The following is a 26,256-nucleotide window of genomic DNA, read 5'->3' as shown; positions in this document are numbered from 1 at the left end:
GAGATGTAAAATCAGACAGACCCAATTATGACTGAATCTCAGGGATACAGGATAAGGCAGTATCAAAGGATGAGTTCCATGTTAACTGCTGTAAGAATAATTAATTAGCTAGATGATAAAACAAGAATAGAAGATGGCAGATGACCAGGTTTTCTACAGTAAAGATGATGAGTCCAGCTTGAAACACACTCAGTTTGAGTTCCTTCAAGACATCTAAGTGAGCTTATCAGCAGAAGACATACAGATCTGGGGCTCAGGAGAAAAATCCCGGGGAGCTGTTAAGATAAAAATGCTCAACAAAGACATAAAAATGGAGTGAGAGCTCTAGTGGGGGAAAAAATAGAGAAAAAGAAAGTCGTTCAGTCATGTCTGACTCTTTGCAACCCCATGGACTATACAGTCCATGGAATTCTCTAGGCCAGAATACTGGAGTGGGTAGCCTTTCCTTTCTCCAAGGGATCTTCCCAACCCAGGGATTGAACCCAGGTCTCCGGCATTCCAGGCAGATTCTTTACCAACTGAGCCACAAGGGAAACCCAAGAATACTGGAATGGGTAGCCTATCCCTTCTCTAGCAATTCTTTCTGACCCAGTAATTGAACCGAGGTCTCCTGCATTGCAGGTGAATTCTTTACCAACTGAGCTATCAGGGAAGCACCACCTCCCCCCCCAAAAAAAAAAAAAACACAGAGAAGTGGACCAAAAAAAAAAGGCAAAGCAAAGGGGACCACAGGAGCAAAACCAGGGATGAGGCACTGCAGAGCGAGAGGACAGTGTAATAAAACTGAGTAAACAGCCAACAACATCAAATAGGGCTGAGAGATCAAGCAAATCAAAGCTCAAAAGCAGACTCTAGGTCTGGTTAAAAAATAAAAATTTTTTAAAAGATGTCATTAGGGACTTTGACAAGGACAGTTTTGTTGGAGCAGTGTGAAAATATGATTACAGTGAAGTAAGTGGTGGAAGGTAGGGAGGAGACAATGAGTACAGACAATCCTTTTGATAAGTCTGGCTGTGAAGGAATAGCAAGTGGTTGAAAGAAAGATGGGGTCAAAGAGGTTTGTTACAGGATAGGAAGGATCTGAGACAATATAAATGCTGCAAAGAAGTTGTCAATAGACAGAAAAAGTTCAAAGTAAAATAAATAGAGAAGGCAGAAGATGGGATCCAGATGGAAGGTTGGGCCTTGCCCGAGAAGAAAGGGCACCTCTTCCATTAAAACAGGTGAGAAAACGTGAATCTGTGCAGATACGCTTTACAGAGTTGGTGGCAGAAAGTTAAGGAAGGTCCTGTCACGTGGTTTCTATTTTCTTTGTGAAGTAGGAAGTGAGGTGAGGGCTCAGAGAAGGAGTCCTAGCAGAGGACAGACACAGTTGATTATGGACTGCTGGGAAAAGTTTAGGGTCTACTCAGATCAATTACCACACATCTGCGTGATTACCTCTGGTAAAAAGTCACAAAATATGAATGCAATTTAGTGTGTATGTTTTATATTAGATAATCTAAAGGAAAAGTAACAGTTCAAATGAATATAACAGAAACAACAAAAACTGAAAAGTTGCTTTGTTTCTAGGAAAGTTCCTTGCTAATACTCTCTGTAATATAAGATACAATTCTCAATGATTATGACACACAGAATTGGCTGAAAGATTTATACAGAGCCAACAAATCAAAATGCAGAAATAAACAGAAATATATCTAACATTAATAAAGTTTTCCAATTAAAACAGAAAATCCAAGAAGACTCTTTGAGTAAAAATTATTTAATTTACAAATTTGGTACAGAGTGGATATTTTAAAATCCAGTTTCTAAGAAAGAAGCTATAAACATTAATAAAAGGAAACTACATTCCCATTCACCCATCCTTCTTGCACCTCTACCTGAACACAACTGGACGCTTCAGGTCACAATAACAACCCTGTTATATCATCTCACCTGAACTCTAAGAATGTTTGGGAAAGAGGTCTACTAGCTCTCAGGCCAAATTTTCATCCCATTTCATCTACCTCTATAAAACAGTATCATTATTATATCTCAAAGCAATTAAAAATACATTCAAGCTTAATTTACAAGAGATATGTGAACTAAAATCATATTGGCACTAAAATGTTTACGGATAATAATTCTAATACTAAAACCACTGCTAGTGGTTTTGTATACAGCATTTTCTTTCTTCAGTTCCGTTCAGTAGCTCAGTCGTGTTTGACTCTGCGAGCCCATGGCCTGCAGCATGCCAGGCTTCCCTGTCCATCACCAACTCCCGGAGTTCACTCAAACTCATGTCCATTGAGTTGGTGATGCCATCCATCATCTCATCCTTTGTCATCCCCTTCTCCTCTCGCCTTCAATCCTTCCAGCATTGGGGTCTTTTCAAATGAGTCAGCTCTTCGCATCAGGTGGCCAAAGTATTGGAGTTTCAACTTCAACATCAGTCCTTCCGATGAACACTTAGGACTTATTTCCTTTAGGATAGACTGGTTGGATCTCCTTGCAGTCCAAGGGACTCTCAAGAGTCTTCTCCAACACCACACTTCAAAAGCATCAATTCTTCAGCACTCAGCTTTCTTTATAGTCCGACTCTCACATCCATACACGACTACTGGAAAAACCATAGCCTTGACTAGATGGACCTTTGTTGGCAAAGTAATGTCTCTGCTTTTTAATATGCTATCTAGGTTGGTCATAATTTTTCTTCCAAGGCATAAGTGTCTTTTTATTTCATGGCTGCAGTCACCATCTGCAGTGGTTTGGGAGCCCAAAAAAATAAAGTCTGGCACTGTTTCCACTGCTTCTCCATCTATTTGCCATGAAGTGATGGGACTGGATGCCATGATCTTTGTTTTCTGAATGTTGAGCTTTAAGCCAAACTTTTTCACTCTCCTCTTTCACTTTCATCAACAGCCTTTTTAGTTCTTCTTCACTTTCTGCCATAAGGGTGGTGTCATCTGCATATCTGAGGTTATTGATATTTCTCCCAGCAATCTTGATTCCAGCTCATGCTTCATACAGCCCAGAGTTTCTCATGATGTACTCTGCGTAGAAGTTAAATAAGCAGGATGACAATATACACCTTAGATGCACTCCTTTTCATATTTGGAACCAATCTGTTGTTCCATGTTCAGTTCTAATTGTTGCTTCCTAACCTGCATACAGATTTCTCAAGAGGCAGGTCAGGTGGTCTGGTATTTAGAATTTTCCACATTTTACTGTGATCCACGCAGTCAAAGGCTTTGGCATAGTCAATAAAGCAGAAATAGATGTTTTTCTGGAACTCTCTTGCTTTTTTGATGATCCAGTGGATGTTGGCAATTTGATCTCTGCTTCCTCTGCCTTTTCTAAAACCAGCTTGAACAACTGGAAGTTCATGGTTCACGTACTATTGAAGCCTGGCTTGGAGAATTTTGAGCATTACTTTACTAGTGTGTGAATGAGTGCAACTGTGTAGTAGTTTGAGCATTCTTTGGCATTGCCTTTCTTAGGGATTAGAATGAAAACTGACCTTTTCCAGACCCGTGGCCACTGTTGAGTTTTCCAAATTTGCTGGCATACTGAGTGCAGCACTTTCAGAGCATCATCTTTTAGGATTTGAAATAGCTCAACTGGAATTCCATCACCTCCACTAGCTTTGTTCGTAGTGATGCTTCCTAAGGTCCACTTCACTCCACATTCCAGGATGTCTGGATCTAGGTGAGTGTTCACACCATCACTTTTTCTTTCTTACACTTCAGTATTTATCTGACTCTTTGTGACCCCATGAATTGTAGCCTGTCAGGCTCCTCCGCCCATGGGATTTCCCAGGCAAGAACACTGGAGTGAGTTGCCATTTCCTTCTCCACACTTAAGTATGCATGCATTTAAAGAGCAAAATCTGAATTATGCTGCATGGTTTTAAAGTTCAGTTCTTTGTTTAATATTTATTATATGCCTGTCACCCAATAATCTGCAAAAATATGACCACAATGAAGTTTCTTTTGGGTGAAGAATTAGGAAGAATTCAAGAAAAAAAAATCAATTATTATTAAAAACAATCTTCCTCCAACAGTTAATCTTATTACTCTACCGTTTTTAATTCTATTAGAAAACTTACCCTCTAGTTCTCACAATGGTCTTTTCATATTTAAAACAGATTTGTAAATAAGGAAGGAAAAATATTATATTCTTTACTTGCTTTTTTTAAGTGCAGAAAATGTGTCAAACATCATATTCTGATTTAAAAGTAAACAGTCTTAAATCATATATCTCTTAGCTTTCACTACTTTGACCAACTGGACACACATACACTCCTTCATGTAAGTACTATTAGAAAGCTGCCCAAGGTTAAAAGTTTTCATTAAAATAGCAAAAGCTAGTTTGGAAACAAACTTAAATGATATCCTAACCCAAGCTACTGAGGGAGAAGAGTAAAAATACATCTAATAAATGAAATGTCTCTAAAAATAAACTATGATCACTTTTCATTTTTAACCATGGAAGTTTTTCTAAAGGTGGAAAATTGCTGAGTTTCCAAAGTAAATATGATTCAAATTTATATAATCAGTTATGATTATCTGAAAAAGTACAAAAGACTACCCAATTTCTCTGAAAGTATCATTCAGTAAGAAAATCCAGAGAATTTAAACAAACCCCCAACATGGGGGTGGACAGACTTTCATGCACTGAGTATCTACCATTTGTGTGACATATTCCAGATTCAAGGATGCACAGAGAAAAACGAAACAGTTCCTGTACCCAACAAGTTAGAGGACGGGCCCCTAAAGGAGCTTCCTCCAGCCATCTGACTATCCCCAGCTGGGGCAGGTAGGGGATGAGTGCTGCCTCACCAGCACACAGGAGAGAAAGACAAGGGCAAGCTCTACTAAAGTGAAACAAGAGACGGTCCAGCACCACATATGTATTTCCACTTCTCCAGATCTTCCTGAGTAAATAATATTATGTGTGCATGCATACTAAGTCGTTTCAGCTGTGTCTGACTCTTCACAACTCCATGGACTGCAGCCCACCAGGCTTCTCTGTCCATGGGATTCTCCAGGCAAGAATACTGGAGTGGGTTGCCATGTACTTCTCCAGGGGATCTTCCCGACCCAGGAATCAAACCTGTGTCTCATGTCTCCTGCATTGGCAGGCGGGTTCTTTACCACTAGCACCCCCTGGGAAGACTGTGTACCTAAGACACAAAGGAAAAGCTAAACTGACAGTAACTGAAAATGTCTTTACCTACTAGGGACTATCTAGTAAAAAGGCAAGATACTATTATCCCTGACTGACAGATGCTTAAGTTTGGATCGTATCGGCAATTGGAAAAGAAAAAAGAAAAGCAGACTAAAATCAAAAGATAACTGATACTCTCATTTTAGAACAGATAATACACTAACTCAAATCCACAAGCCTACATGCGACAATTTATGTTATTAAACAATATATTTCATATTATCTATATTAACTCATGAACATATGAAGACACACCCACATTCATATGTTCATTCAGCTATCAAAAAAAATTTAAATAGTTGCTTTGAATACAAAAGTACCAAATCTGAACCTATCATTTTCAAAATAGCTTCCTGTTAAAAAACCACACATAACTTATGATTTATCATCATATACTATAGATGTGCAAGAAAAAGAAAGTCAAGACGGTCCCGTATCAACATGTCAGCAGTGCTTTTATCCTCTGAGCAGTAGGATTAGAGGTGATTCTTGAAGTGAGGTGAAGTTGCTGAGTCGTGTCCGACTCTTTGCAACCCCGTGGACTGTAACCTAGTAGGCTTCTCCGTCCATGGGATTCTCCAGGCAAGAATACTGGAGTGGATTGCCATTTCCTTCTCCAAGGTGATTCTTACTTCCTTCTTTTCACAGATCTGTGTCTCCTAATTTTTTTTCCATGATAAGCACATATTAATTGTATAACAAGAGTTGAAAACCAGCCTCCTGGTTCTTAACAGCTTTCTCTACAGAAACTGACAAAGTTCCGACATCCCATTTGCCACCACCAGCATACTTACATAATATGGTTCTGCCTCACGTTCAGTTATCTCATCCTGATACAGGGTGAAGCAAGTTGGAATTCGTCCAAACCACACATCTCGAAGCACATCTTTGTCATCTGTCATTCTTCCAGTGATGAAAGCAGTACATATAGGCTAAATTATTTTCAGCCAAAGCCAAACTGAAAATAAAATGAAGAGTATTGGTCTGATCCTTGTAAGAATAAATGAACGTGCTCCAAAACAAAGATTATAGGAAATCAAGAATGCTGTAAAGATTATTCACCTTCAAAAAACTAGATGATGGCATTCTTTAGAATGAATGCAGAAATCAGTACAACAAATTCCAAATGTGAAGCTATTATTTATTTAAAGAGATCAGGGAAGTAACCATTTCAAAATTACATATACAACAAACTACAGCCAAAGTGAAACTATACTTGCAACATTCTCTCAAGCCCCAAAAAAGTATACTGCTTATCTAAAGTGAACTCTTCACTGTAACTTTTGTCTCAGTTTTCTCATCTATAAAATGGGAATAACAGCACTGACCATGTAAGAGAAATATGAAAATTAAATTCATACATGTAGAATACTTACAATAATGCCTGTAACACAGTACTAGTAGTATAAGATGTATCTGTCATCATAATTTATAGAACCAACAAGAGCGTGTCTCAAAAAATGTTTAAAAGTCGGAAACTTCAAGAACTTAGAATAATCAAAAGCATTATCTAGTGTAAACTGGAATTAGTAAAGGAAAATACAGCCAAAAATTATGCAGTGAGCATTGCTAGTAACACTCTTGATAGAGTCACAGTTTGATCTGTGGCAGATGCTGAGGGCTTCACGATGATGATGACAATGATGATGGTGGTGATCATTTTTTAAAAACCTCAGGCATATCTGACTCTGCAACCCAATGGATTGTAGCCCACCAGGCTCCTCTGTCCATGGGGATTCTCCAGGCAAGAATACTGGACTGGGGAGCTATTCCCTTCTCCAAAGGATCTTACAGATCCAGGGATAGGACCTGAGTCTCCTGCATTGCAGGCAGATTCTCTATTGTCTGAACCACTAGGGAAGCCCCTACAGGCATTGCCCAGAAGGTACTATTTACAAATCTGCTAAACATACCACGCACTTTCATGTCCTCTCCATAGCTGTGCTCATGCTGGTGGTTCCTAACCCTAAAGTAGCCTTCCCCACCTTGTCTTCAACTGGGACAGCCTTCAGGATCCTGCTCAAAACAGCCTTTCTTCTATGCATGAATCAGGCAGATCCTCACTGCACCTTTACTTTTCCTCTACTGCAGCAGGATTTTCAATCTTGTATTCTTTCCATCATACCATATTAATTGCCAAACATCCCTTTCAACTCCAAAATGTCCATGGTTATACTTAAATGTTACTTTGTGAGTGCTTTCATAGGGAGGAGGGGAAGAAGTTAAATATTAACAGAACTGACAGTGTTCAGGGAAGAATTTTAAAAGATACTGAACTTGAAGAATGGGTAAAATATGGACAGAAGAAAAGAAGACAAATAATCCAAGCAGGACAATACAGCATCAGCAAAGACAGGAAGTGGCAGGAGCAATATATGAGCCAACTTTTTAGGAAACACATTGGGAACAGCAGCAGACAATGAAAGAGCTGACACTGTGACGTGGTCTACTACCACACATGATTTTAAGCAAGTCACTTTACTTCACTAAGCCTCAATTTCCTTACCTGTAAAAGTTACCAGGGTTGTTCTAGAGAAAAAATCTATAAAGCATGTGACATGGTACTGGACACAGTAAGTGCTGAGACATAAAAGCAATTATTATTCCTTTAATGTCAAATTTGTAAATATATAATGTAACTAGATCATGAAAGTGAAGTGAAAGTGAAGTCGCTCCATCGCATCTGACTCTTTGCAACCCCATGGACTGTAGCCTACCAGGCTCCTCTGTCCATGGGATTTTCCAGGCAAGAGTACTGGAGTGGATTGCCATTTCCTTCTCCAGGGGATCTTCCCAACCCAGGGACTGAACCCGGGTCTCCCACATTGTAGACAGACACTTTACCATCTGAGTCAACTAGATCATGAAGTATACCAAATAGATAACTATACGTTTTCAGTTTTATCCAACAAGCTGTGAGGTTCTATAATGGTGAAATAAAAACAGTTATCTGGTATAGTCAGAACTATGGCTTTTCCAGTAGTCACGTACAGATGTGACAGTTGTACATAAAAAAGGTTGAGAGCTGAAGAACTGATGCTTTCGAACTGTGGTGCTAGAGAAGACTCGTGAGAGTCCCTTGGACTGCAAGGAGATCAAACCAGTCAATCCTAAAGGAAATGAACCCTGACTATTCATTGGAAAAACTGATGCTGAAGCTGAAGCTCCAATACTTTGATCACCTGATGGAAAGAAAAGACCCTGATGCTGGGAAACATTGAGGGTGAGAGGAAAAGGAAGCGACAGAGGATGAGATGGTTGGATGACATTACTGACTCAGTGGATGCGAGTTTGAGCAAACTCAGCAAATAGTGAAGGACAGGGAAGCCTGGCATGCTGCAGTTCATGGGGTTGCAAAGAGTAGGACATGACTTAGCAAATGAACAGCAACAACAAATCTGGTGGCAGTGCACAAAAGGCACAAAAGGAGATCTGAGTCAGAGAAAGGATAGCCAGGAAGCACTGTCCGCAACTAAGGCATATAATAATGAGTGCCTGACCTAGACTGGTAGCAGTGGATTGAAAACAGACAGGAGGCTTTTCCAATGAAGAACAGAAGCTGGTAAAAAGACTGGCTGAGGGATAAAGACAAGGACTGAAAAGATTTAAATGCTTACAGCAGGCAACAGGGAGAAGGCAATGGCACCCCACTCCAGTACTCTTGCCTGGGAAGTCCCATGGACGGAGGTGCCTGGTAGGCTGCAGTCCATGGGGTCGCCAAGAGTCGGACATGACTGAGCGACTTCACTTTCACTTTTCACTTTCATGCATTGGAGAGGGAAATGCCAGCCCACTCCAGTGTTCTTGCCTGGAGAATCCCAGGGACGGCGGAGCCTGGTGGGCTGCCGTCTGTGGGGTCGCACAGAGTCGGACATGACTGAAATGACTTAGCAGCAGCAGCAGCAGGCAACAGAGTAAGGTGGTTAAGAGGTTTAGAAACTGGACTGACATGGGTTTCAACCCTGACTTCCTCATATAAGCTGTGAGTCCTTGGACAACAAACTTGACATCTCCAAACCTCGTATCTGTAAACTGAAGATAATTCTAATGTCACAGGTTGCTCTGTGTTTAGCACCTAGTAACCAACAACTGGAAAAATGCAATATGTATTTAATTCCATGGCCCCTCTGCTTGCATACCCTTTGCCCCTTCTTTTGGCCAATTCTTAATCCTCTTTTAAGAGTGAACCTAACATCAGTTTCTTGGGAAGTCTTCCACTAAGCAAACTACAATCTAATTACCTATTATTTATCTTCATTGTTATATGGTATAACAACACACTGCAGTTATGTTTATCTGACTCTTGCTCCTCCCAAAACTGAACTGTGAGTTCCTTGACAGCAGAAATTGAGTCATATATACCTTTGTATCAGGGAGGGTAGCACAATTAGCACATAGGAGGTTCTGGAATTTTTGTTAAACACTGGAAAATATATAAATAAATAAAATACATAAACCCCAAGGTTACACTAGCTACTGAAGAAACTTCTCCACCTAAACTCTTTCCTAATTTGGTACAATCACACTTTAAATTCAGTGAATTTTATTATTTTAGAAAAATATTTTTCCCTCTCGTACATACACAATGATATCAAACCACACATCCAACTTGAAGGCAACATTTTCAAAGAATAGAAATCTCAAACCATGATACAGTCTACTAGAAATAAGCTTCTTTAGGGCAATGACTACCACCTGACTGCTGCTGTATTTTCTGCATCTAATTCACAGCCTGGAAAAATGGTAGGTATGTCTAACGAAAAACACTTAGCAAACAATATAGTGAGTATGATAAGAATGTAATGCACAATTAACCGTCCCTTTTACGCTACAAACCAAGAACAGCTAACCTACTACCTGAAGCTGTTTTTTTGCTGACAAAATCCCCAACTATCCACAAATTACTTAAAATATCAAATACCTACTACTAGTAAATTTGTAAACATCTAAAAATCTGCTGGCTGGTCTCCCTTTAAATTCAAAAGTGGACTCTGGGTACTGCCCAGGGTTCTCAAGTTTCCCGTCCATTTATTCTTCCACTGTCCCAGATCAACTCTCTCGTCTCAAATTTTCACATCTCCTTCCTTACTGTCTCTCAGCTAATGACTTGGCTTTTTAACTATTTCCTTCTATCTGGTTACTAAGGATCACTAGTTTTGAACAGGGGTATTAAGGAACAGGTGCACCCCCATCCGGGGGCATATAGTCTATAACTTGCCCCAACCTCCAAATGTTGAAATGTCCTGAAGTCCTTGAACCCTGCCTTTGGAGATCTGTTAGGGTTTTAAATATCACTTACCCATTAGCAATTCCCACATTCACATCTTCAACCTAGACTTCTCTTCTGAGCTCTAGTTCCACATACTCTACTGTATACTGACATTTCATTTGGAAATTCAGCAAGTGCCAAACAGAAGATGATTTCAGATCTCCCTCTCTCCTCTTCCTAGTCCTCTGTGGTCTTCCCCAAACCACTAAGTGGTGACTCCATTCTTTAGTTGCTCAGGCCTTAAAGCTGAGTCAACCGTGAGCCCTCTTCACAGCTGACCAGCTCTAGCTTAGACACCAGTCTAGAACCTGGCTATCTCTCACCACCTCCACTATTACCACACTGATCCACGTCACTGTGACCTTTAACTCAGATAAATGCCACAGTCTACCAACAGAGGTCTCAACATTTCTGCAGAGAGATAACAACATAATCAGAAAAAAAAAAAAAAATTTAAAACACAAGTCAGATGAGTTCACTCCTTTATTCAAAACTTGTGTTGTTTAGTCCCTCAGTCGTATCTGACTCTCGCAATCCCATGGACTGTAGCCCTCCAGGCTCCTCTATCCTTGGAATTCTCCAGGCAACAAAACTGGAGTGGGTAGACATTCCCTTGTCCAGGGGATCTTCCTGACCCAGAGATCCACACTGCAGGTGGATTTTTTTACCACTGAGTCACCTGGGAAGCCACTCAAAACCAGACCATCTCATTCAAAGTAAAAAGTAAAAGTGTTTTAAAAAAAAAGTCTTACCAGGCCCTTATATGACCTGGGGCTTCCCTGGTAGTTCAGTAGGTAAAGAATCTGCCTACAGTTCAGGAGATCTGGGTTCGATTTCTGGATCAGGAAGATCCCCTGGAGAAAGGAATGGCAACCCACTCCAGTATTCTTGCCTGGAGAATCCCATGGACAGAGGAGCCTGCTGGGCTACAGTTCATGGGGTCACAAAGAATCGGACACCAGACTGAGCAACTAACATGAACTACCTACTCTGACCTGCTTATCTACATCTCTCTCCAACTTGCTCCCCCGGTGGAGCCAAACTAGCTGATATGCTCCTGCCTCAGGGACTCTGGCTGTTCTCACGGTCTTTTCCACTACAGCTACATGGCACCCTTCCTTATCAGTACTCGGTTTCTGCTCAAACGTCATCTTCTCTTAGGCCACCACTGTAACTTCCTACACATGACACCAGCGTGTCCCATTCCCCTTCATTATTTTTTCTCCACAGCACTTTTCACCACTCCGCTTCACACATAATTAACTTTTAAATTAATGTCTCCCCTCCCCAAACCTCAAAGTGAACTTCATGATGGCAGCGATTTTTATCGTCTTCTTCACTGTTGATTGTTTCGTTTACTTTTTGTTCAGTGCCTGGCACATAACTGGCACTTTGTTAAATTAATAAAGTGAACCTACACTTGAAGCTTGTACATTATTCTAAAATCTCTTATCCATATAGTATCATTCTGTTCGTTTTCCCCCAATTTTAATCAGCATACCATGGTGGATCAAAGAACACGCTCAAATCCAATATAAAATCCTAAAATTTCCCTCAACTGCTGCCCTTAGCCCAAATCTTTCAAATTCAAAATTCAATCAACTCCCTTTATGGAAATCACAAAATAATTCGGTTCAGACCTAAGTACACACAGTCCCCAAAACTCCGAAATTTATCAAGTAAATTCTAGAAGGCTTTAGAACCAGTGCCGTTTGACAGCCTCTGGGTTCTGATTCTTGCTAAAAACATGTTGTGCCTCCACACCCTTCAGAAAAATCTAGAACCAATCCAGTTTCCCTAAGCTCCTCAACTTCAGATGTAACTTGAAAATAATCCAAAGTATAATTAAAGTATATGAAAGTGCTTTGTCAACGGGAAATTGATTTTTTGGCACTAAATATTATTAAAATCAGACTTAATGAATGCTTTGAGAAGATAAACTGGGGAAAACACCGATTTCGGATAGAATCGAACTGCCTATGAAATATCTATGATCGAAATAACTACTCCACGAAAAATGCAGGTCCTGAACTAAACTCTAGAGCCTGTGATGAGACCCAGGCTTCCTACCTTAGAAAGGAACGGACGTATTCCCTCCAGAGATCACAGGCTACACCCTCCCAGCCGGCGCTAGGGCTCCGGGGGCGGCGCCTGGGCAACGCCACCTTCCTCGGAGGAACCACCTTCACCCGCCACCACCGCCCGGGGGAGCGCTCCTCTCAATGCACACGCCCCTCCTTTTTACCACACCTACCTGGCACTTCCCCAACCCTCTTCCTGCGGGCATTTCCTCACACTGGGGTGACAGACACACACATACCCTACTAGAAGCGCCGGCTTCTCCTCCGGCTTCCTGCACAGGTGAAGACGCTGGGCGGAGGAGAGAGCGCAACACACTATCCCGCCGAGATGCACCAGCCGGGAGTCCCGATGGCCCGCGCAGCCGCAGAAGGCACCTGCGCGGAGGTCGGAGTAGAGCCCAGCTGCACTTCCGCCCTCCGGTATCCAGCAAAGACGGCCCCCAGCGCCGCGGAACCCTGGAAGCCCACCGCAAGTCCAGTCACCCTCGGCGCCCGGAGATGACGTCACGAGACCCCACGTGGCCCGCACTCCGCCCCCCGATTTCGGCCCAACCCTGCACCGAGGCTGGAGCCAGGCTTGAGCATGCGCGGACCGAGCGGTCAAACCCCTGGCAAGTTCACAGATGCTCTCCCGGCTTGTCTGTGCTTTTGGCAGTCATTGGTATTTAAGAAGGTTATAACAGTTGTGTGAGAGCAGAGACTTTTACAAATACGGAGACACGGCCTCACTGGAGCTTGATCGCGGCTTCTGTCTCCTGGCTTCCCACAGTAAAATTAATAAAACGTTGGTCTTCAAAGTGTTTTCATATCTGTTTTCTCATCTTCACTTTGTCAGAGCCACAGCATGAATTAACAGGTATTTAACAATAAAATACCTTAATACTGAAGCCCTCCATCCATCCAATTGTATATACCTTTGTCTTCCTGTTGGTTAAAATAACAAGCAGTTAGTAAACTTACTCTTAAAAGCTGTTGGCCATTGGATCCATCTAGAAGCCTTACCAGACATTTAAAGTTAGTCTTTTAATTACACATTCCATCAGAATATTATTCTATGCATACCGAGTAAATACTACTTTATCGTTCCTGATAATTGGGAAGATTAGGAAAATCCTAGTATTAACCACAGGATACTTTTAAAAAGAAGAATCTTCTTAGGGGCTGTTGTCTATATAGTTTAATGATTTATTAGTGGTGAATCACACCTTATTGGTGGGTCATCAAATCAACTTTGTGGGTCCTGACTAGCATTTTTTTAAGTGAAAAAAGTTAGAAAATATCAGCATGCTTCACACACATATGCAGGTCAAGAAGCGACAGTTAGAACTAGATATGGAACAACTGACTGGTTCAAAATTGGGAAAGGAGTGTGACAAGCTTGTATACTGTCACCCAGCTTATTAAACTTCTATGCAGAGTACATCATGTGAAGTGCTGGGTTGGATGAATCACTAACTGGAATCAAGTTTGCCTAGAGAATATCACAACCTCAGGTATGCAGATGATGCCTCTCCAATGGCAGAAAGTGAAGAGGAACTAAAGGGCTTCTTGATGAAGGTGGAAAAGGAGAGTGAAAAAGCTGGCTTAAAACTCAACATTCGAAAAACTAAGATCATGGCACCTGGTCCAATCACTTTACGGCAAATAGAAGGGGGAAAAGTGGCAGCAGTGACAGATTTTGTTTTCTTGGGCTCCCAAATCACTGCAGATGGTGACTGCAACCATGAAATTAAAAGACACTTGCTCCTTGGAAGGAAAACTGAAAAAACTAGAGAGCATATTTAAAAGCTGAGACATCGCAAAGGTCCACATAGTCAAAGCTATGGGTTTTTTTCAGTAGTTATGTATGGATGTGAGACTTGGACCACAAAAAAGGCTGAGCAGCCAAGAATAGATGCTTTCAAATTGTGGTGCTGGAGAAGACTCTTGAGAGTCCCTTTGACATCAAGGAGATCAAACCAGTCAATCCTAAAGGAAATCAAGCCTGAATATTCATTGGAAGGACTTATGCTGAAGCTCCAATGCTGTGGCCACCTGAAGTGAAGAACCAACTCACTGAAAAAGACTCTGATGCTGGGAAAGACTGAAGGCAAAAGGAGAAGGGGATGGCAGAGGATGAAATGGTTAGATAGTTTCACCAACTCGATGGGCATGATGAGTCCATTTGGTAGACTCATGAATTTGAGCAAACTCAGGGAGATAGGAAAGGACAGGGGAGCCTGGAGTGCTGCAGTTCATGGAGTCGCAGAGTCAGACAGAACATTGACTAAACAACAACACGTTAAGGTACATATTGTTTCCTGAAATTTTTATTTTAATATGTATGTGGTATACACTGGATAGGGCTTCCCTGGTGGCTTAGAGGTTAAAGCATCTGCCTGGAATGCGGGAGACCCAGGTTCGATCCCTGGGTCGGGAAGATCCCCAGGAGAAGGAAATGGCAACCCACTCCAGTACTCTTGCCTGGAGAATCCCACGGAGGGAGAAGCCTGGTAGGCTATAGTCCATGGGGTTGCAAAGAGTTGGACACGACTGAGCAACTTCACACCATCACACACCATACACTGGATAGGAATGTGAAATACATTTCTTGATATGGGTAGCAGTCAAAAAAATTTGAAAGTCACAGTCCAGTCCACTCAACATAATCAATGCGGAAATCCTCTCTACGCATCCTCAACAGACAACCATTGGCCTCTATAAAAATGTTCTTGGGATAAAGTTGCCCTTCCTTCCCAATGGTAGCCAAAACTAAATGGAATTTACTCTGAAATGTATCCAAAATATTAAGTGGATTAAAGAATGGATAGAGGGATGGATATATGGATAAATATTTGATAATGCAGGTATGCTGCTGCTGCTGCTGCTAAGTTGCTTCAGTCGTGTCCAACTCTGTGCGACCCCATAGATGGAAGCCCACCAGGCTCCCCCATCCCCGGGATTCTCCAGGCAAGAACACTGGAGTGGGTTGCCATTTCCTTCTCCAATGCATGAAAGTAAAAAGTGAAAGGAAAGTCGCTCTGTCGTGCCCCACTCTTAGCGACCCCATGGACTACAGCCACCCCATGGACTACAGCCTACCAGGCTCCTCCGTCCATGGTATTTTCCAGGCAAGAGTACTATAGTAAAATGTTAATGGTAGAATCTATGTAGTAGAATGGTAGAATCTAGTATTTGGGTGTTCACTGTAAACTCCTTTGAACTTCGCTGTTATGCTTGAAATTTTTCCTGGTAAAATGTTGAGGGGGAGGGGAGAAGCTGTGTTTGGAGAACCCTAATAGGTGGAGAGTTATTAAATTGAACTAAAATCCAGCTTATACGTTTAAGAATTGACCCCGATTACCTCCTTCCTCCCCTTGTGCCTCCTCTGCTCCACCTGCACCATACAGCACACACGGCTAACCCTTGTCCTGACTGCATCTCAGCTGTGTAAAGGCAGCTCCCCTACCTCGTAACCCACTCAGTACAATACTGTCAGTTCTTTCAGCCACTCTTCACGTGACCTATCTCCCTTCTAGGTAACTCCAGTTGTTGGACTCTTTCCCATCTCATGCTTATGCTCCCTGAGCAAAAATGTAGACGTAAGAAGAATTCTATATTTGTTCTTTGTCATTTCCATTTGTTAACATTATGTCTTCCCTCTTGGTCAGTGGCCCTGCATCTTTTTAAATTTTTTTTTTCAATGAACATAACTTTTAAGGAGCCCTTTCTGGTTGGCCTTACCATTTCTCCCAAGCTTCAGTGCATTCTGCGTGACCCTCAGGCAAACTTGTGTGAATTTACTTATCAACCTCCATTCACCAAAGGGGAATACACAAGTCCTCTTAAAATTCTGGGTTCAAAGGAGAGACTCACAGAAGTCTGTCAACAATATGACTTATTTTCTTCTCACTATACTAGTTTGCAGTTGTAAAGACTTTTATTTTTGCATGCATTACAACTTATAGGACTCAAAGTTGTGGGATCACAACTTTATTTGCTCTAAATTTACTTAAATCTGCCTTCCTGAACTCTAAGGTGTCTCTACTAACCCCATGAAATCTAACATGCCATTACAACCTGATCTCAAGTTCTCATCTACTTTCTTTTCTCTCCAGCCTACTAGTTTTATAAGTTGTTGTTGTTCAGTCAATAAATCGTGTCCAGCTCTTTGTGACCCCAGGGACTGTCACACACCAGGCTTCCCTGTCCTTCACTATCTCCTGGAGTTAGCTCAAACTCATGTCCATTGAGTTGATGATAACATCTAACCATCTCATCCTCTGTCAAGTTAGTTAACCCAAATTTGATTCTTCTACTTCAGTTCTAATGCCTCTGATTGCATGCCAACCAATTAACCTGTCTTCCAATTTCCCTCACTACTGGTTTCTTCCTTCTGCCTATAAATATACTTCAACCATTCTCCCATCCTACTGAAATCCTTCCTTCAACCATCATCACTTCTTACCTACACTATTGGGCTAGTCTGCTAACTGGTCTTCGTGCTGCCAGTCTTGCTCCGTTTGCCCCAGGAGCCAACTGTCTTCAATTTAGATTTCAACCAGAGTGGATTCTCTGAAATGAATTCTTACCATATAATTCAGATGCCTCACTCATTCCTCTGAACAGATTTCTAGTTTCTCAGCATGATCAACTGCCGGGGTCCAGCCCCGGTGGATCCAGGGAATTTGAAGGTGGGGACAGAGTCGGCGTCCTTGGAAATAACTTATTTAATTACAGATAGAGAGGGATTAGAAAATTAGCAGATAAAAAGAGGCTGAATAACTTGGTTCACATGGAATACCAATCACCACCTACGTAGGCCGCAGTCGTCTTCCCGTTCTCCAGAAGGAGAGGAGGCACTGAGGCCCCCCCAGTCTGATCTTAGAAGCCCAGGCAAAATTAATAGGCTTGGTGGGTACCCATGCACCAGATGGGAATTCGGCCAGAAAATAGTAGGAGAGAAAAGGAGGCTGAATAACTTGGTTTACGTGGGATACCAATAAAATTCCGAGACAAGGAATTTGTACCATCTACATTGGGCCACCGGTACCACTTGAATATCGGAAGGTGCCTCTCCTTGGGCTCCTTCTTGCATGGGCTTGAAAACCAGGGCAAGTAAGCAAACATGGCAAGCACCCATGCTCCAGATGGGAATTCAGCCAGAAAAACGGGGAGCAAGAAAGAACAACATGGGGGAATCAGTCTTTCCAAAAACTGATCCTGATTTCTTTATTTTTAAGTTTGCTTATATACCTTTTGTTACACATAGGGATGAATACAGAGTCACGGGGGGGTCAGCAGTCCTGACCTTTATCAAAATCAGGTGCTTTACATAAAAAAAGATCTTAGGGGTTTTACATCATCTTCTGGCCATGAGGCCTGCTGACATTTTATGACCCTTTCTTTCTGATAACCAAAAAAACTTATTTTTTCCAAGGATGTTTTTTCTTAAACCAGGCACCACCCTCCAAATAAAGTTGCAGTCCTATAGGGTGAGGGTGTAGTGAGTTACAATCAAGAAAGGAATTTATTTAACCCAAGGTTAACATGATTAATCTTAAAGGTTAATACTTATTTATCCTATATGTTAGTTATATTCATTATAAGGGCAGGGAATGTGGAGATTTAGCAGCAAACATCAGCCCAACAAATGAAAATCCTTTCACCAATGTTCCCCTTAAGATCTATTTAGTCTTAAGATAGTGATAAAGTTACATTTTTACATAGCAAGGACACAGTGATTTATAACAAAGTACAGTGATCTATTACAAAAGAGAAAATTCATTAACTGAAAAAGTCTAGTATTGCTAACCTTAAAAACTACTATATTTCCTTTTCTATATTCCAAATACATTGATTAATATATTCCCAGGTACCTAAGGATATGGAGGCCTGGCGGCAATCATTGACTCAACAATGAGAAAAGCCCTATGCTAATTAAGACTCTCAAAATACTCCAAAACTCTCTGTGCTGTTTATGGTTGAGAGGTAGTAAACAATCATGTGCTAGTGGCAGGAGTGTGGATAATCCTGTCACACAAGCTAGTCTGTCAGCAGAGAGGTTTGACCTGAGACACCCTTGTCACACCCAGGGCAAGGAATTAGCAGTAATTATTGGCACAACAAATGAAAAAACCCTTCACCAATATAATTCCTAACCAACCCACTATACTGACAATTTCCAACTTCCCAGAATTTGCCTTTAGTAAGTCTAAAATATCTCGTGCCTCTCAGGTTGGGAGGCTGTAAACAATCACATGTGGCCAGACGAACCTATACAGGCAGGCTAGATAACCTTGAGAGGAGTCCGTAAGCTGAAACACTCTTGTCATGCCCAGGAATTTTTATTGCCTTGGAGCTGCACGTTAACTCCTTCTCCGAGAGAAACGGTGATGGGGAAGAGCCCCCCGTAAAGTCAGAGGTGTAGGTGAGAGCATAAAACAGACTCTGGTTTTGGGGGTAGATGCTTGGGAACAGGGGGTTTCCTGAGGCTTGATCACGCCTTTGCGTATGCCAAGCCTCCTTCCTCATGACCTTTGCCATGGGCGGAGTTCCTCACGCTGGCCTCCAGCAGTCAACAAGGCCCTCTATGACTGGCTTTTCCCTTTTTTCTAGCCTCATTTCCTAATGTTCCCTGCCAAGCTCTTTAAATTACAATGGTATCAAAGTCTTGCAGCTCTTTGCACTCAGGCTAACATGTTTGTGTTCCCACTGTGCCTGCTGCCTAAAATGCTGTCCCCGCCAGACCCATTGTTGTATCTCTTTTCCCCACTTCAAATATACCATGCATTGCACAAGACAGTTCAGGTGATAGAAAGTTTTCTCTGATCCACTCAATCTAGGTTAGGTGCGCTTCAAAATTTCCTCAATCATTTTTTAAAAATCCCTAATGTCAGTACAATGCCTGGCATTCAGTAAATGTGGAAATAAAATAAGCTGAACATGAGCTTTCTTCTATGATTCCCATCAATTTCCCCTTAGGAACTAAATCCTTTCTCATGGCCTAGAGTTTAGATAGAAAGTGATTTCCTTTATTACTTTGTCAATTTCCAAATGATCAACAAGGAAAGCTGAAAGTGATTGAGATACTCTGTTGTTAGTGGAATGGGAGTCCCACAGTGGCCTGTGAATCAGGGTCTCCATCACTGCTCCCTCCTGTCTTGGTGCCAGTTGTGTAGTCTGCTTGCAGAAGGCGCTTTTGCTTCTTCCGTACGGTCTCCAGCTCTGCAGTGTATTCCCAGAACACAATCACATGTCTGTTCTTCCAACCTTTAATCTTTACTCAAGCAATACCCCTCAGCTGGTACTACGATGGAAACTCCTAGAAAGCAGGGATGAATATGAATCTGCATCTATGAATAGATGCAAATGAGTCCCACAGGTGGGATCTGGACCACTAATTTGACATCATGATGTACTCTAACCTGCTTTGGGATACACACTGTGATGCTATGCATATGCTAGTTTAAGCTTCATTGAAATGGCAACCCACTCCAGTATTCTTACCTGGAGAATCCCAGGGACGGGGGAGCCTGGTGGGCTGCCGTCTATGGGGTCACACAGAGTCGGACACGACTGAAGTGACTTAGAAGCAGCAGCAGCATTGTTGCCCAAACTGAGAATGCCATACTCCAGAAGTGTCAAGGTACCAACACATCAGAAAGACCACACTCCAGAAGCAGCTATTGCCAAGAACATCTGTCATCCCTCCACTCTCCTGATCCATAATACATGGCCTGCTAATTAGCATAGTGCTGTCAGAAACAGGTTTTTATTTTTGTCTCCTCAAAAGTAGGATAAATGTTAGAAATGAGATCTCATTTATGCAATTAGCAATATTTAAGATATGTGGATCGACTACAACATTTTAGAGATTCTTGCCACCCTTGAAGGAACAAAGTGTGGGAATCCATGAAGCCTGCAGCTTGATCCCTGCAGCTTGATTTTGTCTTCTATAGAGATTACAGAATTCAGCCACAGGAAAGATGTTAAAGCTGCCTCAAGATAAAATTTTTCGGAACAAAATACTGAGAACACCGTAAAGGGCAGAGAGTTGGGATCTTACATAGCTTATACAGCAGGTTGTATTAATAAGTGTCTGTGGGTGCACTGGAATCTGATCTAAAATTGACTTTCATTATAATCCCATATCCAGATTATGGGAAATGATTAATCCTCACCAGCCTCAATTTCTTTAGTAGCTATGTTTATTTATGGGAAAAAAACCCTAACAGTTATACATGATCAAATTAATCTTGGTCAGTAAGGAAGAGTGGCAGATATCCACTCTGTCCCTGAAAATGTTTCTTTTTTTAAAAAAAAGTTATTTATTTATATGGTCTTAGTTTTAGCATGTGGGATCTAGTTCCCTGACCAGGGATCCAAACCAGGCCCCCTTCACTGGGAGTGTAGTGTCTTAGCCACCAGACCACCATGGAAGCCCCTAAAATGTTTCTTAAATTCTTTAAAAAAAAAAAAGGTAATGGTTTCAAAAATTTGGATTTCTGGCTTCTTCTGGAATCTGAAAACCCTGGGCCCGCATTCTCACATGGCACCCGAGTGCTAGAGTGGAGATATAGTTGCCCCCTTTCAGGCTGGGAGTAACCTCCCCAGTGTCTCACTGTCCCCATGCTATCACTCTACCTCAGTTGAACATAAATATTTATGTTGAACAAAAGACCAAAACAACCAGGCCAGAATGCATTAGACTGAATAATTTAACACACATTGTGATCATATTTATGGTTCTAAGTGTTTGTTGTTGTTCACTTGCTAAGCTGTGTCCAACTCTTTGTGACCCCATGGACTGCAACACACCAGGCTTCCCTGTCTTTCACTGTTTCCCAGAGTTTGCTCAAATTCATGTCCATTGAGTTAGTGAGGCTATCTAACCATCTCATCCTCTGCTTCCCGCTTCTCCTTGCTTCAGGGTCTTTTTCAATGAGTTGGCTCTATACATCAGGTGGTGAGTGTGTTGGAGCTTCAGCTTCAGCTTCAGCATCTAAGTTTTTACCTTTAGAAAATTCTAAGGACACATGCTTGGAACTTGGGAAAGTATCACTATGTAATATTTGCTCCTATGCGGTGAGAGAACATCTGGAGGATTCAAATATTACTTTGGACTTTCAGAGCTCAACAATCATAGGCAGTCCATTTGTGTCCATTCAGCTGGCATTCTAAAATGAATCCAGGAACTGGGCAGATAGACTCCTTTAACTTTAGTGATAGCTTTTCTTTCACTGTGACAAGTTTTCATTCAGTCATTTAAGCATTTCTTGAGTTCACATAATTAGGTGCTTGGTAAAGTGAAAATAACTCTTAAGCAACAGCAAAGGAACCCCTCAAATTTTAATACATGAATATACTATTATACTTTAAAATCACAAGTTGGATCAGTTTTCCTATGATTACCATGTCAACTATTTAGTACCAGATGTAACTCTAACACTGCTGCAGATAAAATGTGGGTTTCTGTTGAAAATATTATAAGACTATGATTCTAGTTAGTACTTTCTATCTACTCGCCTACACAGATTCTGTAGGAGTGAATAAAAACAACATGCCGAATATTATTTGGAAACATATATACATTCATAACTAGTATGCATTTGTGTTTTAATTTTTGGTCCCCTCAATTAACATTATTCTTAAAAAAAATCTTTGAATTAGATTATGTGATGGTTCCTATATGAATATTTTTCTATGAACAGCTCTTTCTAAAAACTGGGGCAAGTCAGTCAGGCAATTTTTCAATTTGTTTTTTCAAAAACAGAAAAATAGTCTGGGAAGTGTAAAATTTAAGGGGAAGTCTTAAAAAAACACAATCAGACTAAACAGCCTGATTCCTCAAACAGAAAAGAAATCCTTGCAATAACACGTTGCTGTCACAAGGTGTCACAATCAACCTGATACAAAGCTCAGAGCTCCCCTACCAGCAAGGCCAGTCAACAGCACCCTCAGTGATGTAATAGCCTGTTTCCCAATAGGGAACTTCTGGTTATCGCAAGAGGTTTTGTGAAATCCTTAAAAAGTTGTCACAACAAAATTATTTTAATTAAAAAAAACCACTTTCTAAACTTTGTCACTATTGACAAAGTTCCTTCCAATCCATTCCCTTTGTTCTTGGATCGTAAGCTAGTGCAGTATAGCATAGCTGAGGACGTGCATGCACGCCTAGTCGTGTCTGATTCTTTTTGACCCCACGGACTGTAGCCCTCTAGGCTCCTCTGTCCATGGAATTTTCCAGTCAAGAATACTGGAGTGGGTTGTCATTTCCTGCTCCAAGGGGTCAAAACTGCATCTCTTGCATCTCCTGCATTGGCAGATGGGTTCTTTACCACTGTGCCACCTGGGAACCTCTATAGCTGAGGACTTGCACTCTTAAATCCCATATCTGACATCTATTACCTGTATGCTGCTGCTGCTGCTGCTAATTTGCTTCAGTCGTGTCGGACTCTGCGACCCCATGGCCCTATGCTACAAAATTCCCAGAGCTAGTGCAAAATGAAAATGAGGGCCCATCGTTAGGAAAAGGAATTTCAATATAGTGACAGCAGGCCCTGCGTGGTACAACAGGTCACACGCCCAAGAATTTGACTCTTATGTAACTTCTCCAAGCTTCCACTTTTCCATTTTCCTCATGGTTGAATGAGAATAATGGTAGCACCTGCTTCATAGACTTGTTATGAAGATTAGGTAGGATAATGCACATAAAACATTCATCACAGTGCTTAGTACATAGTGAGCTCGCAATAAACAGGACCCGGTGCCTTTATGTCCATCAGACGCTGTGCCTCCCCTCCTCTGCACCAACACTTTTTACAACCTGCTGCCAGAATAATCTTCTTCAGCACAGTTCTAATCTGTCACTGCCCTGTTTTTTTATGAAAACCAAGTCCTCACTGCCTACAGAATAAAATCTAAATCTCCTGGACTAACCTGATCCAGTTTTCAGCTTCATCACCCATCACCTGTCTGGCTCCTTGGTCTCTCTCTGACCGCTGCCTCACATTCCGTGTCTTTCCTGACCCTGTTCCTTCTGCTGGAAATGCCCTCTCTCACGACTATAAGGAAAACACAGGAATTGCAGTCACAATTCTTCTTCTGTCTTAGAACTGCTTACTATGTAGTCTGGGAAACAGAATATTACACCGAGATTCAGCAAGAATGCAAGACAAGGTGAAAAGAATAGTTAAGGGGGAAAAAATGTCTTAAAAGTTTAGAATTAGAAGTCATAACTGCAGTGGCACTTTTTAAAGCATTGTTTCATGGTTTATTAATGGTTACTATATTATGCATAGACTCTGTTATGAGTATCAAAATGATGGATTCTTTTTCAAAAATATAATTCATATCTTTAGGTTATTAAGTGCTAAACTTAAAATCAGGGAAAACATATACTTTTAATTCATATGTTTTAGAACAGTTTTAGGTTTACCCCAAATTGAACAGAAAGTCCAGCAAGTTCCCATATACCCTGTCTCCACACATACACAACTTCTTCCACTATGATATCCTGCAACACTGCATTTGTTACCATTGATGAACTTACCTTTGCACATCTTTTTCACCCAAAGTCCAGGTTTACATTACGGCTCACTCTTGATATAGTCAGAGGGGCTAAACATGAGTTTATTCAAATGTATAATGACAGGTATTTGCCATTATATTTTCATACAGAGTTGTTTCACTGTCCTGAAAATCCTCTTCACTCTGTCTGTTCATCCCTCCCTCCTCCAAACCCCTGGAGCCACGGATCACTTTATGTCTCCATAGTTCTAAGTTTTTGAAAATGTTGTATGGTTGAAATAATAAAGTAAGAGGCCTTTTAGATTGGCTTCTTTCAGTTAGTAACATCTATTTAAATTTTCTTCATGTCTTTGCAGGTTGCAGTGTTTTTTAAATAAAATTTCAAATGAAAGTCACATTTAATTACACTGAGTTAAATATTTAGAGGAGTTCTCTTTTTCACTTTAAAAGGTACTATTTGTTAAAAACGATGTACATTTATCGACAACTCTTGGGACTTCCCGAATTGTCCAGTGGTTAAGACTCCACCTTCCAGTGCAGAGTGTGCAGGTTCGCTGGTCAGAGAGCTGAGATCCCACATGCCTCTCAGCCAAAGAACCAAAACATAAAACAAGCAATACTGTAACAAATTCAGTAAAGACTTTTAAAAAAATTGTTGATGGTCCACATCAACAATTCTTGTGTTGGGGCCTTTCTGTGGGATAATTTGTCCGCATACATTAAATATTGGAATTGTCATCCCAGAGATGCTGTATTCCTAAAGGCTCTCTCCATTTTAGGGACAAGTGAGATGGTTTAAAACACTGATTTTTTTTTTTTCGCTTTAGGTATTCAGTTTGCCTAGAAATAAAGTTGTGGAATAACTGCTGAATTTTTTTAAAGCCCATTTTATAACCATTACCCTTTCACATTCACCTCCCAGATCTGATGGCACGGTCAGTCCATACCTTTCTCCTTTACCTTTCTTCTTAAGTGGTGTCACTACCACACATGTCGTGGTTTATTTTTCATGTTTTTCTAAACACTACCACTAAAATGCTCTGTAGCCATCCTTGTGTTCTATGATCCACTTATTGCCTTGGGCTTTACAGGATTGTCATGATTTAGGGGAATGAGAGAGAAGGGGAAGGTACAGGTATTTCAGGAAAGGAATAAAGAATGATCGAAAGCAGTGATGAAACATGTTCATGCCTGAGTGCTGTGAGTGTATTTTATTCTGCAAATGTAAGAGACCCTATGACAGGAGGTTAGACAATTCATCATATACATTGGTTAGTTAGCTGATTAATGTTTACAGAGCATACTATGTGCTGGGCACAATTCTGTAACATTTTTCTAATCCTGTAACTAGAATCTTAGTGCTTATACAATTTGGGAAGTCCTCTTTGGAAAATACACATATTCACAAAGACATTACAAATAACAAAATTAAGTGACCCTAGAAAGGGCTCATGTAAATGAAGAGACCTGAAAATTTAGCCTCACAGTAAACTCACCTTCATTTCTAATGACTGAGAAACCGAAGTGAAGAAGCAAGCTCCAGGCAGCCCAGTTCTTCAGCTCTCACAGGTCTCCAGGACTGCTTCTTGTTCCATGATTCCAGTTTCTCCCTAGAAAAAAAGTTCATCTCGGCTATGTTGCTGTTAGAGCAAAGGGCAAAATTAAACAAGAAGCTTTCATGTTCTGATTGCCACACACACATTTCCAGCCACCATTTATGCACGCTGATTTTATTCACTGCCTTGTTCTAGGCAGGTTTTCTAACATTCTTTTCACTGAACCATAACAACCATAATGTGAAATTTCTGGATCCCTGAAAGACACATACAAATAAAGCACCATCTTCTCCCCCACCTCCATACTTTCCCAGCAGTCTACAAAGTGATTAGCGTTCTCACAGAACAGTGTGCTCGTTCACTTAATAGGCTTTTACGTGCATGGCGGTACCAGGTACTCTTGATGCTAAGATGTGTCAGAAGTAATTTCTTCCCTCAAGGGACTCACATTCCAGTTTGGGAGAGAACTGATAAGTAAGCACATGATAACAACAGTTCCTCACAGGCTGTAATAGAACTATGTACAACTGTTATGGGAACCTAGCTTTGTGAACATGTAGTAATGTATAAAATAAACCTTAGAGTATAGATACAACTCATGGACAAGGTAAGAAAGGGCTTTAAGCAAGGG

General features: G+C 41.1%; 1 protein-coding gene and 1 non-coding gene across 9 annotated transcripts in view; one reads left to right on the top strand and one right to left on the bottom strand.

Annotated features, from left to right (window-relative positions):
• The window catches only part of ATG5 (autophagy related 5), a 171,559-nt gene extending 158,495 nt beyond the window's left edge, over positions 1-13,064 (bottom strand). For 2 of the 8 annotated variants that reach the window (XM_040239032.1, XM_040239026.1), the window contains exons 1-2: positions 12,798-13,064; positions 6,003-6,166 (exon numbers count right to left, since the gene is read on the bottom strand). In XM_040239032.1, the coding sequence (XP_040094966.1) occupies positions 6,003-6,110 (108 nt within the window). In that variant the 5' untranslated portion in view covers positions 6,111-6,166; positions 12,798-13,064. Of the gene's footprint in view, positions 1-6,002; positions 6,167-12,547; positions 12,638-12,731 lie in introns of those variants that run through there. The other 6 variants (XM_040239029.1, XM_040239033.1, XM_040239030.1 and 3 more) reach the window with 6 other exon arrangements.
• Positions 13,065-14,905: 1,841 nt separating this feature from the next.
• Positions 14,906-14,977, top strand: TRNAS-GGA. The gene has a single exon. It is a non-coding gene; the product is annotated as a tRNA-Ser (tRNA).
• Positions 14,978-26,256: the final 11,279 nt, after the last annotated feature.

Source organism: Oryx dammah, unplaced genomic scaffold (genome assembly GCF_014754425.2).
Source record: "Oryx dammah isolate SB20612 unplaced genomic scaffold, SCBI_Odam_1.1 HiC_scaffold_4, whole genome shotgun sequence".
Lineage (NCBI taxonomy): Eukaryota > Metazoa > Chordata > Mammalia > Artiodactyla > Bovidae > Oryx > Oryx dammah.
The sequence above is the reverse complement of the archived record's forward strand: the minus strand, read 5'-3'. Positions and strand labels throughout refer to the sequence as shown.